Genomic DNA, 18,550 nt, shown 5'->3' with positions numbered 1-18,550 from the left:
CATTTGACAACTGATAATTTTATAGGGTTTGTGTAAAGAGGCAAACCAAAATCAGAATTGAAATGGCTAAACAAACTCAACAAACACAGCGGGTTGGCTGTGCTTGTTCATATTTCACTGCCTGAACCACTGTGCAAGTTGTTTTCGGCGAGTGCATTGGCTTGGGATGTGGAGGTTGAGCAAACCGGCCATCGAATACCTGCTTCCACGTAGCCCCGCTGGATACGGGAATGACAGAATCACTTGTGGTTCTGGCATCCTAACGATGGCTTGATCCTAAGGTGTGTGTATCCGTACCGCGAGAATGAGTGACACCGAGCCTATCAGCTGTCTCTACGGAACCTTCGAGATACCGGGCGCCCTCTCGTCGTAGCATCGCCTTATCACGGTAATGCGGGGCCCTGACGTGATTGACCTCCTTTCCCCAGCTACTCGTAGGACCTTTATAGACAGAGTGAACTTAAAAATTCTTTCTGACGATGAGTCTATAGAGAAGAAAGATGTCGAGCTTACGACTCCAACTGACCTACCTGTAAACTTAGATCAGGAGCGCGTCTACAGTCGGTCACCACAAATTGTTTTAAATGTTTTTTGAAACTGTGAATCATTTCAGAACCTTTCAACTCTCCAGGTAGTACATGAATTATAATGAGTTACTGAGTGAAATATGAAAACCTTTTTTTGGCGTGTGTCGAATTTACGAAAAGAACTAATCTTATCGAAATCACTATAATTATTATATAAATACAAATGAAATTCGAAAATAACCAATGACGGTAACGTTAGAATTCTTAGATTTCTCAAAAATCCCTGCAAGATTATCTTTTTGTAATACAACTAAAATACGAATAATTCGCTTTTGGGAAATGAACTGGATAATCCCCAGAAACATACTCCATATCTCCAGGTTGATACAACTGAATTGATATGAGTGCTATTCAGTTTGGGCTGTAGCATCTGATGGTGATTACTCCTTGCAATGCAATGCCTATAAGGAATCCTGTCAGATGAGGATGGTTCAAACACATGGCACAACCAACACATGGTGGTGCCCTGAATTGGAACACCTCAGAAAGACAGCGAGAACGACCTTCAACAAGGCGAAACGTACAAGACTCGAAGAGGAGCGGGGTATATATCAAGCCAACCTCAGAGAGTTCAAGAAAGTCTGCAGAAGAAAGCAAAGAGAAGCCTGGAGAGCCTATTGTGAGGCAGTCGAAGACTTCCCACTAGCTTCTAGGCTACAGAAGGCAATCTCAAATGACCACCATTAGAATATCGGCATCCTGACGAGGGAAAATGGCGACAAAGCCGCCAACCTCCAGGAGAGTGCTGAGATTCTTATGGAAACTCACTTCCCAGGTTCTGTCTTTCCTGGCGAACTGGATGGATGTATCAACAACACCCTCACAATACGACTGGCAATATGCTAGTTCAGTAATTGATGAGGACAAAATAAGATGGTATTCCAAAAAAACTTTATTGTGAGATTTTCACTAAATTGTTTTACAAAAACGCAACACGTGTTTCGCCATACAATGGCTTCATCTGGCGTGTCTTTCAACTAATTCTACACATTCAATACTAAATATATATATAGTTTATGGAGTACCTGAAATCAAAGTACCTGTAAACGAAGTACCTGAATTTTAAGTAGCTGATATTTTACCTGAGTTTCTAACGAATTAAATTACCTGCACTTATGTTCCATTTTCACATTTGAAAAAATATATTCAGTAACGGAGAGTTATTGAGTTCTAAAGACACGCCAGATGAAGCCATTGTATGGCGAAACACGTGTTGCGTTTTTGTAAAACAATTTAGTGAAAATCTCACAATAAAGTGTTTTTGGAATACGTTAGTTATGGATTTTCATCAAGTATCGGCCGATTCCATCATATAAAATAAGATGGGCTATATCGGGCTTTTCCCCCTTCAAGTCACCAGGACCTGACGGTATAAGACCAGCCCTACTTCAGTGGGGACTGGACACTCTTATGCCGCACCTGGTTGGAATATTCAGAGCCTCTCTAGCTCTGAGGTATATTCCCAGTAAGTGGAGAGAAGTAAGAGTAATATTTATACCCAAACCAGGTAGGATGGACTACACCCTACCAAAAGCATTGCGACCAATTAGTCTCACATCGTTTTTCTTAAAAACCATGGAAAGGCTATGTGAGCAGTATATAAGAGATGAAGTACTTGTTAACAACCCACTTCATCCAAATCAGCATGCACATAACTCGGGAAGGTCTACAGATTCGGCCCTTCACCATGTGGTTGGCAGAATCGAGAGATCATTGGACAACAAAGAATCCACCCTGGGTATATTCATAGATATCGAGGGAGCGTTTGATAAAACAACCTTTCCAACAATTATCCAGCAACTACACTCCAGGAATGTACCCCTTAGTAGGAGAATGGATACTTCAGATGCTCTCTAGCAGAGCAATGAGTATTAATGTAGAAGACTTCACAGTGAAAGGACTGGTCATGAGGGGATGTCCACAGGGAGGGATCTTATCACCCCTTCTCTGGAACATAGTTCTGGATACCCTAATTAATCACCTTAACAAAAATGGATTCTACAATTGCAAACGCAGATGACATAGTTATCTTGCAGACCGGCAAATTTGTAAACACACTGTGCGATAGAGCGCAGGATGGGCTCAAATTATTAGGAACAGGGTGTGAGGAACATTCACTGTCGATCAATCCCAAGAAGACTGAGATGGTCTTTTTCAGCAGGCTTTAAATCTCCCGAAATCTTCGAAAGCAAACTAAACTTCTCTGAAGAGGTGAAATATCTTGGTACTATCTTCGACAAGAAGCTAACATGGAACTTTCATCTACAGAGTAGAGCAAAAATAGCATACGTGGCTTATGAGCAATGTCGGAGGACAGTGGGATGCGCATAGGGATTTTCACCCCGTGTGGTCACCTGGATCTACACTGCAATGATAAGACCTATGTTAACGTATGGAGCCATTGCATGGGAACCAAAAGTTCTACAAGCAACGGCCAATCGAAAATTATATCAAATACAGCGACTGGCTTGTTTAACCATCACAGGAGCTATGAGAACAACACCAACCGCGGCAATGGAATTAATCACGGGTCTGACCCCTCTGGATCTGTACGTTAAGGAGGTTGCGTTAATGGCCATGGTACGATTGCGCACGGCTGGTGTAAACCTCGAAGTAGGAATGAGTCAATTGAGGCTGGGCCTATGGCGTGAAGCGCTCACTGCGCAACCTCTGCTGCAGGCAACAAGTAATGCAATTGAACCAAAGTTTGTGTTTAATAAACACTACAAAATACAAATCAAGCAGAACACCGAGTCAGATGCTACAAATGCAATACGGATTTATACAGACGGCTCAAAAACTAAAGAAGGCTCAGGATGTGGAGTGTACTCCAGGTCACTAAGCCTAAGGATTAAGTGGGGAATGGGAAGAAATACCAGCGTGATCCAAACAGAACTGGCTGGTATCTCAATCGCCACAAAAGATATAACCAAGAAAGAAATTTCTGGCAAAAACATAACAATCTGATAGCAGACAAGCACTATTAGCTTGGAACAGACAGCATGTTACCTCAGGGCTAGTACTAGAGTGCCACCAAGATTTAGCCAAAGCCTCGGTAGATAATAACATTATCCTGAGGTGGGTTAAAGGGCACGACAAGAGTAAAGGTAATCGCATTGCCGACTCTTTAGCCAAGGAAGCGGCTGGACTAAGAATTTCAGGACCCAGTGGCACCCACGGCCTGATGACTTCGACAATTGCGGAACTAGTCGAATGTTACACCTATGCTCAATCCTTAAAGAGATGGGATGCAATCAAGGGATGTTATCTTGCCAGGATCACCTTGGGCGACCCTGGGAAGCTGGCGCCGAAGAAATATCTGGCGATGACCAGGAAAAATCTACGCCTTACAGTAGGATTTCTGACTGGTCACTATCAACTAAGGAAACACCTCCATAATATGGGGCTAGTAGACACACCTCTATGCAGGATGTGTGAACAAGAAAATGAGACTGTCAGGCATGTCCTTTGCGAGTGCCCGGAGTTATCGTCAATAAGAGAGTGCGTGTTCAGCGAGTCTTGGCCTATACCTGCCGATATAAAGGAGATGTCTCCCAGCGACCTGTCCACCTTTCTGGAAAGGACAGGATGGACGATGACCTAGGAGGACACCTCCTCGGGAGGATGTGCAATGGGTCACATGTGGCCTAAGTGCGTGGGCTTACACTCACCCTTCCTACTCTACAGATACAGAGATACTCCTTGCAAGACACTCATCCACGTGAAGGCCTAAGAATTTGACTCGAGAGACAATATTGATATTCCATTGAAATTTTCAGAATTGATTATTTTTCAATGTGTTCCTGACGATTGTGGAATCGAAGTTTGAATTTAAGTAATTTGCTGTGAACCTGACATTCGCAATGACAGTTAAACACTCATCGATTGGTAACTCATCGTTTTTGTCTGAAATAATGATTGAAGTGTTATCAGCGTACATTTTTTCAAGAACAAAACACAAGCACTACAGAAAAATTCTAAAGGCGCTCTTAAAGCGGAGCCTACGCGAAAGTAGCGTTTCAAATTAAATTTTACTGTCTGGCGATTTCCGCCAAACACTGCCAGTAATTCCAAGATCAACGGCTGCCGACTAAATAAGCGCTTGCCTCAAATCATCGAATCTATGGCGCTATGTGAAGAAACTTCAGCTGACAACAAACATGAGAGATGCATTGCTCAGTGATACATCTGCTGAAGATTCGAGCGGATTGATTTCCTTTCCTCAGAATTTCTGTAACTTTGTCTCATCGAACTTGTCAGCAAAGTATTCCCAAACATAATTACTAACTACAAAAATAATGAATGGTTGAGTGAGCGAGCAATTTTAGCGGCTAAGAATAAAGATGTAGATGACCTAAACTACATGATTCAGAATGATATCATTGGAACAACCATTCATTCAAATCAATTGACTGCACAATTTACGCCTGAAGATTGGCTCCGTAGTAATCATACTTCGAAACATATACACACCAAAACTTTGCAACGCTACACGTTAAGTGGTAAGTAAATTGATTAACAATGTGATTTACGCGACGATACTCAAAGAAAAATTCGAAGGTGAGGAAGTTCTCATTCCGAGGATACCGATGATCCCAACTGATATGCCGTTTGAGTTTAAAACACTTCAATTTCCAATTCGTCTTGCACTCGCCATGACCATTAACAAATCGCAAGGCCAATCCTCGAAAGTTTGTAGTCTGAGTCTGGAAAATTTCACATGGTAAATTATATGTGGCTTGTTCACGGGTCGGAAGACCATCTGCGTTGTTTATACTTGCTCCTAATAATAAAACAAAAAATATCGCGTATCACAAGGTGCTTAATTGAAGAGTGCAGCCTAATAAAGAATAATTGAAATACTTGATTAATAAAAAAATTTAATCAATAAAATCAAAAATGGCGGAACGAAGTTCGCAGAAACAGCTAGTTCATTTATAAAATGAAAAAAATCGGTCCTAGAACTGACCCTTGGGGTGACCTTCTGTAACGAGAAAGTTATGTCATAAAGAGCAACGTATTGGTCTCTCAAACTGAGCCACTGATGTGGGATACCTCTATTTCTGTATTCCTGGAGATTATTCACTAGAATAGTATAATTCACCCAGTCGAATACCCTGCTGAGATCACAAAAGACTTCAACAATGGACTTTGGTTTCGAAGAGTTATTGAATTTCGTATCCTTATTCTTTGTTTGTTTTTTTGTTCAGTTTTTTTGTTATTTCAAGTTGACGACTCATTGACAACAATAATTTTGATAAAATCGACATTTCTTATGTATCCTGATTATGATAAAAAATGATTAGCTTACCACAAGTTCAGCAGAAACGGGGTTGAATGATAGGCAATCCACTGAACTATTAGAATGAGGATGCTCTCGAAAACTGATTATTTTTCCAGTGTTGACATTCCATATTGTCGAATATATTGGCCCTCCCACCGCCAGCAATGAGTCCCTCCAGGGATGCCAGTCAACAGCCTGAGAGCATGAAAATCATAGATGATCAACAAATATACAACAGTTACTCTTGTTACAGTGAATTCACAAAGATGATCGACGTAATAAAATTCGCCAAAAAAATTAATTTTGAAGTAATATAATTTCACTAAGAAATGATGCGGTTGACAATTTTTCATGATGAATTTCACTAGTTCGTACTTCCATTGTCCTATTTCAGGAGTCTCCAAACTACGGCCCGCGGGTCAAATCCGGCCCGCCAGTGTCATCAATCCGGCCCGCGATAGCCAATGATTTACTGTCATCAATCTGAGTCGCGACAGCCAATGATTACCTAATTGTTGTTACTATTGCTGTGATGAGTTGAAGAAGAAAACACAGAATGATAATCACTCGGTTTTATTTACTTGCAAGGTAAAACTTAACGACAGAAATGATGACAAACAAAAAAGTATCTGAGTTTAAGCATATTAATAACTAACAAATAATTGAAATGAATCACAGTAAAACAAAAACACTAATGAGATTTATGTAATTGTGATTTTCCACCGACAATACTTTGTAGTTGTGGATCAATTTTACTTGTACCAATTATCCTAGCTACCCACTAGGTGGCCTAGTGCCACCTAGCGGGTAGCTGACAAAGATAGTACATAGTACCACTACTCGCCACTAGATGTCGTTGAGTATCACAATACACAATAATAATTGACATGCAAAAAAAGCGTAAGTTTGCTTAGGTTACGCACTTTGCGACTATCCTAGTCTAGAAATATATTGAAGGGCAGAAATTGGCTTTTGGAACAAACCCTGTCCTATATGATTCTAGTATGATTGAAAATCAAAAAACAAACAAAATTAGAGTGAATAGCTGAAGTATCAATCATATTGAGCAATAAAAACATAATAAATATAATAAAACGAATATATGTAAACATATAATGATAGTAAAAAGAAATGATAAAAATGATATGAAATTATTCAAAAAAGAATAAAAAATCAGAAAATATTCCAAATCAAGCTACTTCACAACGTTTCTATTGTTAGTATTTATCCGCAATCGCCTTTGGGTGATAACTGAACTATTTCTCTGAGAGATACTATTCGAAGGTCATTTGAGTGCATTCATCTATCTCTTCATCCCTCACTTCGCTTCACAGGTTTAGCGGGGGTGGATCGTTTTTCCCCTCGATTAAAGTTTTCCATATGTTGCGTATCTCTTTGTAAGCCTAGCTGAATACGTTGTTGTACAACATGTATGCGGCTTCTTTGATCCTCTTCTTGAACCAGTGTTCCTCTCTGTAGATGGTATCAGCTTTGGATCACTTGATGTTATGTTGCTATTCCCGATTTGCTGGTTTCTCCTCGTTGTGTGTTTCTCTTGTGCTCGACATTGCGGACTTTCAATAGCCTCTCACAATAGCCTCTCACTCACAGAGTATCTGGTGAATGCAATTCCTGAAATCGTAGAACGCATTTGGTGGCCTGGTTTTTGTAAGGCTGCTACGAATGGTATTTTTGGATCTGAAGCAGGTTCTATTCATCCTTTCGACAAACCTCTGACGTTTGGAAGGGCAAACATTGTTTGTGACGGCTTCTCTTTCTGGCGAGGCTCTTGCTGTCTTCTAGCCAAAGTCTGTTCCACCATTGTTTTGGAGTAATCACTCCGTTGAAGATCTTTTCTGATGATGCCTAGTTCCTTCTCCAGACCTTCCTACAGAGTACGAAATCAACATCCACTAGGGTCTTGATTTCTCTGGATTAATGGTGGTGGTTAGATTCGTGATTATCAAAATCACGAGTGGGTTTGTGAATGGGTGTTTGATATACAGATGTTTCCCACTTAGTGTCTGTCGTCTTCACAAATACGTCTGAGAATGGCAATTCGATGTGAACTCCCTTTTCCATTTTGAAGGTGATGGAAGATTCTACGCTATTGATGAGCTAATTCTGTATTACCATGATTCCATACATGAAGGTATCGTCAACGTATATCAATCAGACTCAGGGCTTCAATGGCGAGAGTTTCGAACCACTCCATCTATATGTTAGCTATAACTGGTGAAAATGGCGATCCCATTGGCAACCATTCATCATGTGTGGAAAATACGACCTCCATTGGAACTAGCAGTTCCGTACATAGCATCCTATTAATTCTATGATTACTCATATAGGTAAATTCGTTCATCCAGGTCCTCGTCTTCGGATAGCCTCCGCTGTATGATTTGAATTGCTTCTTCGACAGAAACGTTGGTATGAAGGTTTTTTTGCCCAATATATATGATATTTCAGCTATTCAGTCTGATTTTATTTGTTCCATCATAGATTTCGAATCATATCAGAATTATATCAGACAATAGAAATCCGAAATAGTGAAAGTGAAGAATTATGCTCAACTCGCATCCTATATGAATGAAAAATGTATGGAATAATCATTTATTTCTTCACTGTACTCAGTTTTTTCATTCAATATTTTGAAAATAAACAGTTTGTCTTTCACAGATAGGCGTTCACACACTATCACGCTCATGAAAGAATTTCTATTGCGTTTCAGAAGTATTCTCATACATGTTTTTCTTTGGCTGAGATTTCATCAAATAGGCACCAGATTGGTGCTGAAGAAAAAATAAGGCAAATGTCTCACCTTTGTGGGTCCATTATATTCCATGTCTGCGTTTGGGAGGAAATCCGGCCAAATCCATGTTTTCACTTGTTTATCTATTCCTGTGGAGACCATTCCTCGTTCTTTACAAGAGAGTTTGATGCTGATAATATCTTTGCAGTGAGCAGAAGGACACGTTTTAATGCAAGTCAGATTTGAAGACCAATAACAAACACATCCATTGGAACATCCTGTTATCAAAAAATTGTTTGCTGCCCACTCTATTGCTGTTATGGTGCAATTCAACGAGCAGCGACACACAGCTTGAGCAGTAGTCTAGAAATAATATATCATATGTTAAAAAGTACATATCCATAGATGCAACCAAAGTTTGATATTCCTGAAGATCATAACTTATATACACGGTATCTAACACCAAACCTACGTTTTTTCAAATAGAATACTCCAGACATTTTTACTGGATTAAATTTCTTGAAGAGAGTGCTTTCCAGATATACAGTGTGTAACAACGAAAACTTAACAGAGCCATTTTTTAATATAAAAAGTAAGATTTTCAAAAAAAGTTCGGACACGTCGATTTTTAATTGAAGGGGGACACCTTTCAGACCAATCAGATTTTTTGTAGTACTCACCCTCTCGGAAGGATGCGTCTGACGACCCTTATTTAGATAGGGAAAGTAGGTCGAGTGGCAGCTTGTTTCAAAGGTCTTTTGAATACCTTTACAACTCTGTTAAAAGACAATTTTTGTAACGATTAGTTTTCGGGATAATTTGAATTTAAAATTGCTATGTTAATAAACATTAGACAGACCACTCGGTAACTTGTATGCCTAAATAAAAAAATGTTCGAGCAGTTCTTCTTATCGGTTTTTTGTTAAATAAAATCCCTTTTTTAAAATCAATACTCAGTTTTCATCAGTACATCGTTCGATTGTTTTGTTCAAACGGGTCGTGTATTGTTATTTGTTTAAAAATGCCTTACACTACTGCTGAAAGGGTTTCAGTTATTTCTTTATTTTTTAGAAACGACCAAAATGCTAATAGATCATCAATTTAATTTAACGATCAAAACCTTGGTAAACACCTAAACAGAAATCACGTTCTGGATTTGGTCACAAAATTCAGGGAGACAGGTTTGGTTTTAAATAAGAAAAGAAATGTTCAGAGAAGGGTAGTGAATGAAGTTTATCAGAAGTTTATCAGCAATGGCCGGAATAAGCCATATGAGCGCATGGAGAATCCTTAAAAACCACAAATTCCATTCTTACAAAATTAAACTTGTTCATGAATCCAATAAGGATGATTTCGACTGAAGACAGGAGTTCTGAGAGGGCATGAGTAAGAGATTAATGCATAATCCCGAGCTGCTTTATAACATCTGTTTTTCGGAAGAAAGCTCATTTTATTTAAATGGTTGCGTGAACCGTCACAATTGCCGTTATTGGTCGGATGGCAACCCAAGATAATACGCAGAAATACATACCCAACATCCCCAAAAGTTGAATGTCTGGGCCAGAATATTAGGCAATCATATTATAGGTCAATTTTTCATTGATAGAAATTTAACCGGTGATTCTTATTTACAACTTCTTGAAGAGGAAATGCAACCTCGTATAGTTGTAATAATTGAACAGGATCCAAGATGTCAAGATGAATTTATCCATTTTCAACAAGACGGTGCACGACCCCATCATACCCAGCAGGTTCGAAATTTTTTGAATAATAATTTTGAAGGACAATGGATTGGCAGAAGAGGTCCAATTAAATGGCCAGCACGATCACCAGATTTAACACAACTGGACTACTTTTGGTGGTGATATTTGAAGTCTGAAGTTTATTTTACACAGCCAGCCAATTTGGATGAATTACGTCGTAGAAATATTGATGAATGCCGAACTATAACTCCTGAGATGTTGAATAATGTAAGAGCAGAATTCGAACAAAATCTTTATTGTTGCATGGAGCCAAATGGCGAACTTTTTGAACATTTACTCTAAATTTCTTATGTGAGTTACCCTTATAAGGTGTTACTTTTTTTGAGTGTGCTTTAAAAACAATTAATGGGATTTATCAACTCTAAAACAGTTTTCTAAACTTTTCTGTGTCATCAGCAGTCAAGGAAATAAGCAGGTTGTATTCGTTGTGGAGGTAAGTTTTTAGTATGCTTCACTTTTTTATCAGAAGCATAAAATATCCACATCAAAAGGCAACCTTCATAAGGAGGTGCCACTCAATTTACCTAAAATGTAAGGGTGGTAACCAACCCCATCCGCCGAAAAAATCTCCTCGTAATAAACAAATAATTCTTACATTTTTACGAAATCAAATAGACACGTATTAGCAGGTTGTCATAAAAAGCAAAAATTAATTTTTTTTCTGAAAGTTCTAAACGTAAATTGTACCTGAAAAATAATTTGATTTATTTTAAAAAGAGTTGAACTCAATAAAAATACCTTTAAATCTTCAAATTATCTCGAAAACTATTCGTTACAAAAATGTTCTTTCAACAGAGTTGTAAAGGTATTCGAAAGACCTTTAAAACAAGGTGCCACTCGACCTATTTTCCTTATATAAATGAGGGTCGTCGGACGCACTCCTCCGAGGGGGTGCGTACTACAAAAAATTTGATTAGTCTGAAAGATGTCCCTCTTTAATTAGAAATCGACGTTTCCGAGTTCCTTTCAAAAATCTAACTTTTCATATTCAAAAACGGCTCTGTTTAGTTTTCGTTGTTACACACTGTATAGGTTGTATAGGGTTCATTTAAAATCAAATATCTTTCACTAAATGAAATAAAATGAGAAAACTTTTCTACCCAATATCCTGAAAGTGCATGTTTTGTTTTCTGACTAATCCCACTTAAAAGTAATGACATGGTGAATAGACATAATATGCATTAATACTCAACTGAAAACCCCCATTGGATGAGAGAAGCCGATAACGAAAACATTTGGTCGATAAATGTTTGAAAGGCATGACTGGGAATCAGGGTATAGGACCATATTTCCTTGATAGGCCTCTGAATGGAGAAATTCATAGAGATTTTCTTCGAAATGATACATCAAATTTATTAGTGGATGTACCGATTGACACCGGGCATAGGTTATATGACCAACAAGATTGTGCACCTTCCCTCACCAGAAACGATTTTTGACAGGTAGTTTAGGAATAATTAGATCGGAAGAAATTGGCCCGTTCACTGGGCAGCACGATCCCCATATCTCTTGCCTCTAGATGTCTATCTGTAGGTATATAATGAGGAGAACCAACGACATCAAAAGATATGAAGAATGAGATTAGAGAAGTTTTTTGAGATCAACCAATTAAAGTTAGAAGGGAAATAGACAGCATTCATGCCGAGCTCAGAATGAAAAATAGTTCGAAAATCTTTTGTGAATTTGTACATTTCGAAAGTGTTTGTTTTCATTCTGTTAAAAATAAAAAAAAGCAATTTATTTCCAACAGGAGTACCCAGTTAGACGAAATTACATTATTACAGAGTATATATTAAATAAATGTTAATGGAATATATAAATGTATAAAAGTAAATGCTAAAACAAAGTATATATAAAATATTCGTATAAGTAGAATTCCAAAAGATAAAAAATTGAGTATATACACAAAAAGTTACAAATCATGCAATGTAGCAGTACTGACACAAATTTTATTTATAGTATTATTGAAAGTGATTCAATGGTACAACATACCAACGCGTTCAGAGAGTCAAAATGAATATCGCAGTGTTCACAGATTTTATTGAAGCTACTGAACATAAAATTCGATGGTGATCGTAGCATAATATTTGTACGTGATGCTTCGCAATAGAATTTCAGATTGTGTCGACCTTCACTTCTTGGTACTAAGAAATTGATCTCGGGTAAAAGAACCGTACTGTCAATATTGTTGTTTAGTTATTTATGCAGGAATTTTATACCAAGGATAACTCTCCTATTTTCCAAAGATGTCATATCAAATCGTGTCAACAAAATGTTATGATCGATGCCTCTCGTGGGGTATTGACCATCAACTTTTAGACATAAGTATTTTAGGTACTTCCTTTGCACGCTCTCAATTAATGTTTTTTGGTAGTCGTAAACTGGATTCCATAACACAGAGCCATATTCTAACTTATATCTGGCATACGCAAATTATAGCAATTTTAAGGTGGCAATACTTTGAAGTTTTTACCATTTCTGTAAATAAATCAAAGCATCCTATTTGCATCAGCAGTCATCTTTTATCTCATGTACGCGGTTGATTGTAGTTTTTTTGATTGAATAATCGTACAATAAAGTTCGCTTTTTTGTTGTTAATTATATTATTTCACATTTGGATACGTTCAGTTTCAGACCAACGTCCAGTTGTACACCAAAGTTTGATTACATTTAATTCATGTTGTACACTTCGGCAGTCAGTAACGTCGTCAATTTTATAATATAGTTTCAGATCGTCTGCAAATAGTAGGCTAGAAATATTCAAAGAGGTTGCCAAGTCATTATTAATAATTAAAAATAAAAGAGGTCCAACATTAGAACCTTATGGTACCCCAGATGTAACTACGTACTGGGCCGATTTGACAGATTCATATTCGTTTGTAAAACAAGAACGAAAACTTCAGATGAATTAGAAGTATCAGAATTAAATCAAGCTGAAAAAAATCTACTTAGCAGATGTCGAAAGGAAATATTTAATGCAGAAATGACATCTTTCAGAACTCACGGCATTGTGAAAAATACGAGTTGTCTTTATACATTGGATTGTTTCCTTGATGAAGAATGCTTGATCAGATTGGGTGGAAGATTGGATAATTACTTTTAGATGAATATGTAATAAGACCAATAATTTTAGACCCGAAACACAAAAATACGAAACTGCTTATATTTTATTATCACGAGAAGTTCAATCACCATGGACAAGACACTGTATTCAATAGCATAAGACAAAAGTTTTGGATACTACGAATGCGACAAGCTATCCGCAGTTGCTGGGCAAACTGCCAAAAGTGTAAGAACAGGAAATCCTTGCTGAAACCTCCGATTATGGGATAGCTTCCAACATGTAGAATAGAACGGACAGTGAGACCTTTAATAAAAACAGGAATTGATTATTTTGGACCTCTTTTAGTTTCAGTCAAGAGAAGTCGGGAGAAGCGATATGGGGTGATATTCACTTGTATGGTGACACGAGCAATTCACTTAGAGATTGCACACGACCTGAGCATGGATGGTTTCATTCATGTTTTTCGACAATTTGGTAGCAGACGAAGTTTTCAGCAAGAAATTTATAGTGACAATGGAGGGAATTTTAAAGGAAGTAACAAAGAACTTCAATAAGGTTTGGGATCGTTTGACCAGAATAAAATAAAGGAATTTTGTACGCTGAAAAATGTGAAGTGGTTTTTCAACCCGCCATTAGCTCCTTTCATGGGTGGATCATGGGAGAGTTTGATAAAATCTATCAAAAAAAATGTGTCGGAAGTTCTTACAACAAGATACCCCCAGGAATATGTTTCGAAGATAGTATTTGCAGAAGTTGAGAATTTTTTGAACTTGAGACCACTTACCCATGTACCCAATGATCCAGATGATATGGAGGCTCTAACTCCAAATCATTTCTTGATTGAAACTTGTTCTTCAGCGTTATCTTGTGCTAAAACTGATGAACAGGATTTGTGTTTATTGAACAAATGGAAGACAGCACAAAAGCTCACAGATTTATTTTGGCAAAGGTGGGCTAAAGAATATCCACCATCTCTAGCAAAATGAGATGAATGGCACCAACAGAGAAGAAATGTCAAAATAGGGGATATTGTCCTATTTTATGACCCCAATAGTCCACGAAACATTTGGCTGAAAGGAAGAATTAAAAATGTTCACCCTGGGAAGGATGGCAAAAATGGAGTGGTTGATGTTGTTACAGCTTCTGGAACAACATTCAAGCGAGCTGTATCTACACTTTGCATACTTGATGTATTCAAAGATAATTCTCCGAAGAATAATCAGATTTGAAGTAATTTCTTTCATTCGAATCAATTACTGCGGGAGAAAATGTTCAGTATTTATATTCATTATTATTTGTTTACTCTCTCATTTACCCTGTCTATAATTATATTTAGTTTGATGTTCAGTTGTTGTTACTAAAAAAAAGAATAAAAAAAACTTTCTTGACTGACATTGAATTTCAATATTTCGTTCTTCGAGACCGGATTTAACTTAGATATTTCAGGTAAAACACAACAAGTATATATTCAGCATATCAAACATGACACTGTCATATTCTATCCATGATATCTAAGAATGATCTACCTACTTTGAATGATTCGAAGTCCCATATTGCGATTTCCCGATTCCTCAGCGCCATCGCAAAATGTGTGCCTTCTTTGTTCCATTTGATGCAATTCTTAACCTTGCGGCCCGTGTTAGTTACCCTTCTGGAAACTTTCTGTTCGGGGTGCCATAAATGAACCTCACCATCATAGGTCGCAGCTATATAACCTTTCTTGCCCCAATCCACTACTTGGTGACCTACATTTACATTGCAAATTATTACTTGGTATTTCAATAATTGAATCATTTGCAGATAAGAAATCAGGTCAAAAGAAAGCTGTTGAAATTTCATGATATTCTACTCATGAGTTTGAGAGTTATTGTGCTAAGAGTGACACTATTTTTGTTGCAATCACTTGAAAAAGTGTTATACAGTGTGTAACAACGAAAACTTAACACAGCCGTTTTTGAATATAAAAAGTGAGATTTTCTAAAAAAACTCGGACACGTCGATTTCTAATTAAAGGGGGACACCTTTCAGACTAATCAGATTTTTTGTAGTACGCACCCCCTCGGAGGGGTGCGTTTAACGACCCTTATTTAGATAGGGAAAGTAGTTCGAGTGGTACCTTGTTTTAAAGGTCTTTCAAATACTTCTACATCTCTGTTGAAAGAAAATTTTTGTAACGATTGGTTTTCGAGATAATTTGAAGATTTAAAGGTATTTTTATTGATTTCAACACTTTTTAAAATAAATCAAATTGTTTTTAAGATACAATTTACGTTCAGAACTTTCATAAAAAAACTGCTTTTTATGATAACCTGCTAATATGTGTCCATTTGATTTCGTGAAAAAGTAAGAATTATTTGTTTATTACGTGATTTTTTCGGGGGATGGGGTTGGTTACCACCCTTACATTTTAGGTAAATTGAGTAGCACCTTCTTATGAAGGTTGCCTTCTGACGTGGATATTTTATGCTTCTGATGAAAAAGTGAATCATACTAAAAACTTACCTACACAACGAATACAACCTGCTGATTTACTTGAATGCTGATGACACAGAAAAGTTTAAAACACTTTTTTGGGGTTAATAAATCCCAAAAATTGTTTTGAAAGCACACACAAAAAAAGTAACACCTAATAAGGGTAACTCACATAGGAAATTTAGAGTAAATGTTCAAAATGTGCGCCATTTTGCTCCATGCAACAATAAAGATTTTGTTCGAATTTTGCTCTTACATTATTCAACATCTCAGTAGTTATAGCTCGGCATTCAGTGGTGTTGAATCTGGTGATCGTGGTGGCCATTCAATTGGACCTCTTCTGCCAATTCATTGTCCTTCAAAAGGATTATTCAAAAAATTTCGAACTTGCTGGGCATAATGGGATTGTGCACCGTCTTGTTGAAAATGGATAAATTCATCTTGATATCTTGGATCCTATTCAATTATTTCAACTACACGAGGTTGTATTACCTCTTCAAGAAGTTGTAAATAAGAATCACCGGTTAAATTTCCATCAATGAAAAATGGACCTATAATATTATTGACCAATATTCCGGCCCAGACATTCAACTTTTGAAGATGTTGGGTATGTATTTCTACGTATTGTCTTGGGTTTCCATCCGACCAATAACGGCAATTGTGACGGTTCACGAAAACACTTAAATAAAATGAGCTTTCGTCCGAAAAACAGATGTTATAAAGCAGCTCGGGATTTTGCATTAATCTCTCACTCATGCCCCCACAAAACTCCTGTCTTCAGTCAAAATCATCCTCATCGACTTTATGAACAAGTTTAATTTTGTAAGGATGGAATTTGTGGTTTTTAAGGATTCTCCATGCGCTAATATGGCTTATTCCGACCATTGCTGATAAACCTCTGGTACTTAACCTGGGATTGGCGATGACTTGACCAATCACTCCAATCGCATTATCGTCATTCACCACCCTTCTCTAATCATTTCTCTTCTTATTTAAAACAGAACCTGTCTCCCTGAATTTTGTGACCAAATTCAGAACGTGATTTCTGCTTAGGTGTTTACCAGGGTTTGGCTCGTTAAATAATATTGATGTTCTGTTAGCATTTTGGTCGTTGCCAAAAAATAAAGCAATAACTGAAACCCTTTCAGCAGTAGTGTAAGGCATTTCTAAACAAATAACAATACACGACCCGTTTGAACAAAACAATCGAACGATGTACTAATGAAAACTGGAAGAAGAGGAGTGGGTATCGATTTAAAAAAAGGGATTTTATTTAACAAAAAACTGATAAGATTTTTTTTTAGGCATACAAGTTACGGAGTGGTCTGTCTAATGCATTATTATTAACATGGCATTTTTAACTTCAAATTATCTCGAAAACTAATCGTTACAAAAATGAACATTTTTGGTATTCGAAAGACTTTTAAAACAAGGTTCCACTCGACCTACTTTCCCTATCTAAATAAAGATGGTCGGACGCACCCCTCCGAGGGGGTGCGTACTACGAAAAATCTGATTAGTCTGAAAGGTGTCCCGCTTCGATTAGAAATCGACGTGTCCAAGCTTTTTTTAAAAATCTTACTTTTCATATTCAAAAACGGCTCTGTTAAGTTTTCGTTGTTACACACTGTATGGACTCCGCTCCATCAAACGTGGTCGTAGAGACATCGATGACGCAGAAACTAAGGGCGTCCAAATGAGGCAGTAAACAAGAAAACAAGGAGAAAATTGCTTGAGTTAGCTGACATTGTAAATATATCAAAAAAATACATTGGCTCCATATTGCATCAGCATTTGACTATACGAAAGCTCTGTTCGGAAGTAGGTGCCGCACGAGATCAAAAACAAGAACGTCTTGATAATTCAGAGCAGTGTTTGGCCATGTTCGAACATAGTAAAGCAGAATATTTGCGTTGATATGTGACAATGGAAGAAACATGGATCCATCACTTCAATTCGCAAACTAAATGATCGTCAACAGAGTAGAGAGCGACTGATGAACCTCCTTCAAAGCGCCCAGTAGCACAACAATTGGCTGGAAAGATAATGACCTCGGTATTTTGGGATGTGGATGTGGTCTGAGTTCCTGGTCTTACTGGCCTGGAAGGCGATGAGGCTGCTGACTCCCTTGCAAAGGAGGATGCTGCAAGCAGCTTCAATGGACCAGAACCTGTCATTGTCATCACTCTAGGCTTCGCCACACAGAGATTGAACACCTTGATGACAAGAAGATTTATGGAATTCTGGTAGAATTTTCCAGGATTGGCTCACTCCAAGGCGTTTATTCACTCTTCAAAACTTGATACCAAACAATTGTTGCACTACAGTAGGGATGAACTACGATGTCTAACGGGCCTTCTCACAAGTCAGTGTATGTATCTGCATTTCAATCATCATATTCAGAGACTCGGACTGTCGGAAGACAGTGTGTGTCGCCTCTGTTTGGAAAATTATGAAACAGCAGAGCACATACTTTGATTTGGCTCACAGCGACTACTTGCTGTACGCAGACCTAAAAAAATGCTCATCAGTAACAAATTTCGCTCGAATGAAGAGGTTATTGCTGAAACTGGGGCCTATTTTGAGGCAAAAGATGAATCGTTCTACAAAAGTAGTATTGTAATGTTAGAG

General features: G+C 37.7%; 1 protein-coding gene across 3 annotated transcripts in view; it reads right to left on the bottom strand.

The window, feature by feature from the left end:
• The window catches only part of LOC111503315 (protein cortex), a 40,980-nt gene that overhangs the window by 8,131 nt on the left and 14,299 nt on the right, over positions 1–18,550 (bottom strand). For 2 of the 3 annotated variants that reach the window (XM_023157597.2, XM_074174144.1), the window contains exons 4-6: positions 14,978–15,192; positions 8,690–8,983; positions 5,899–6,066 (exon numbers count right to left, since the gene is read on the bottom strand). In XM_023157597.2, the coding sequence (XP_023013365.2) occupies positions 5,899–6,066; positions 8,690–8,983; positions 14,978–15,192 (677 nt within the window). The remainder of the gene's footprint in view (positions 1–5,898; positions 6,067–8,689; positions 8,984–14,977; positions 15,193–18,550) is intronic. The other variant, XM_074174145.1, reaches the window with a different exon arrangement.

This window comes from Leptinotarsa decemlineata, unplaced genomic scaffold, assembly GCF_025532065.1.
Source record: "Leptinotarsa decemlineata unplaced genomic scaffold, Ldec_3_MD MMD2_tig00000505_RagTag_RagTag, whole genome shotgun sequence".
In the NCBI taxonomy this organism is placed as follows: domain Eukaryota; kingdom Metazoa; phylum Arthropoda; class Insecta; order Coleoptera; family Chrysomelidae; genus Leptinotarsa; species Leptinotarsa decemlineata.
The sequence above is the reverse complement of the archived record's forward strand: the minus strand, read 5'-3'. Positions and strand labels throughout refer to the sequence as shown.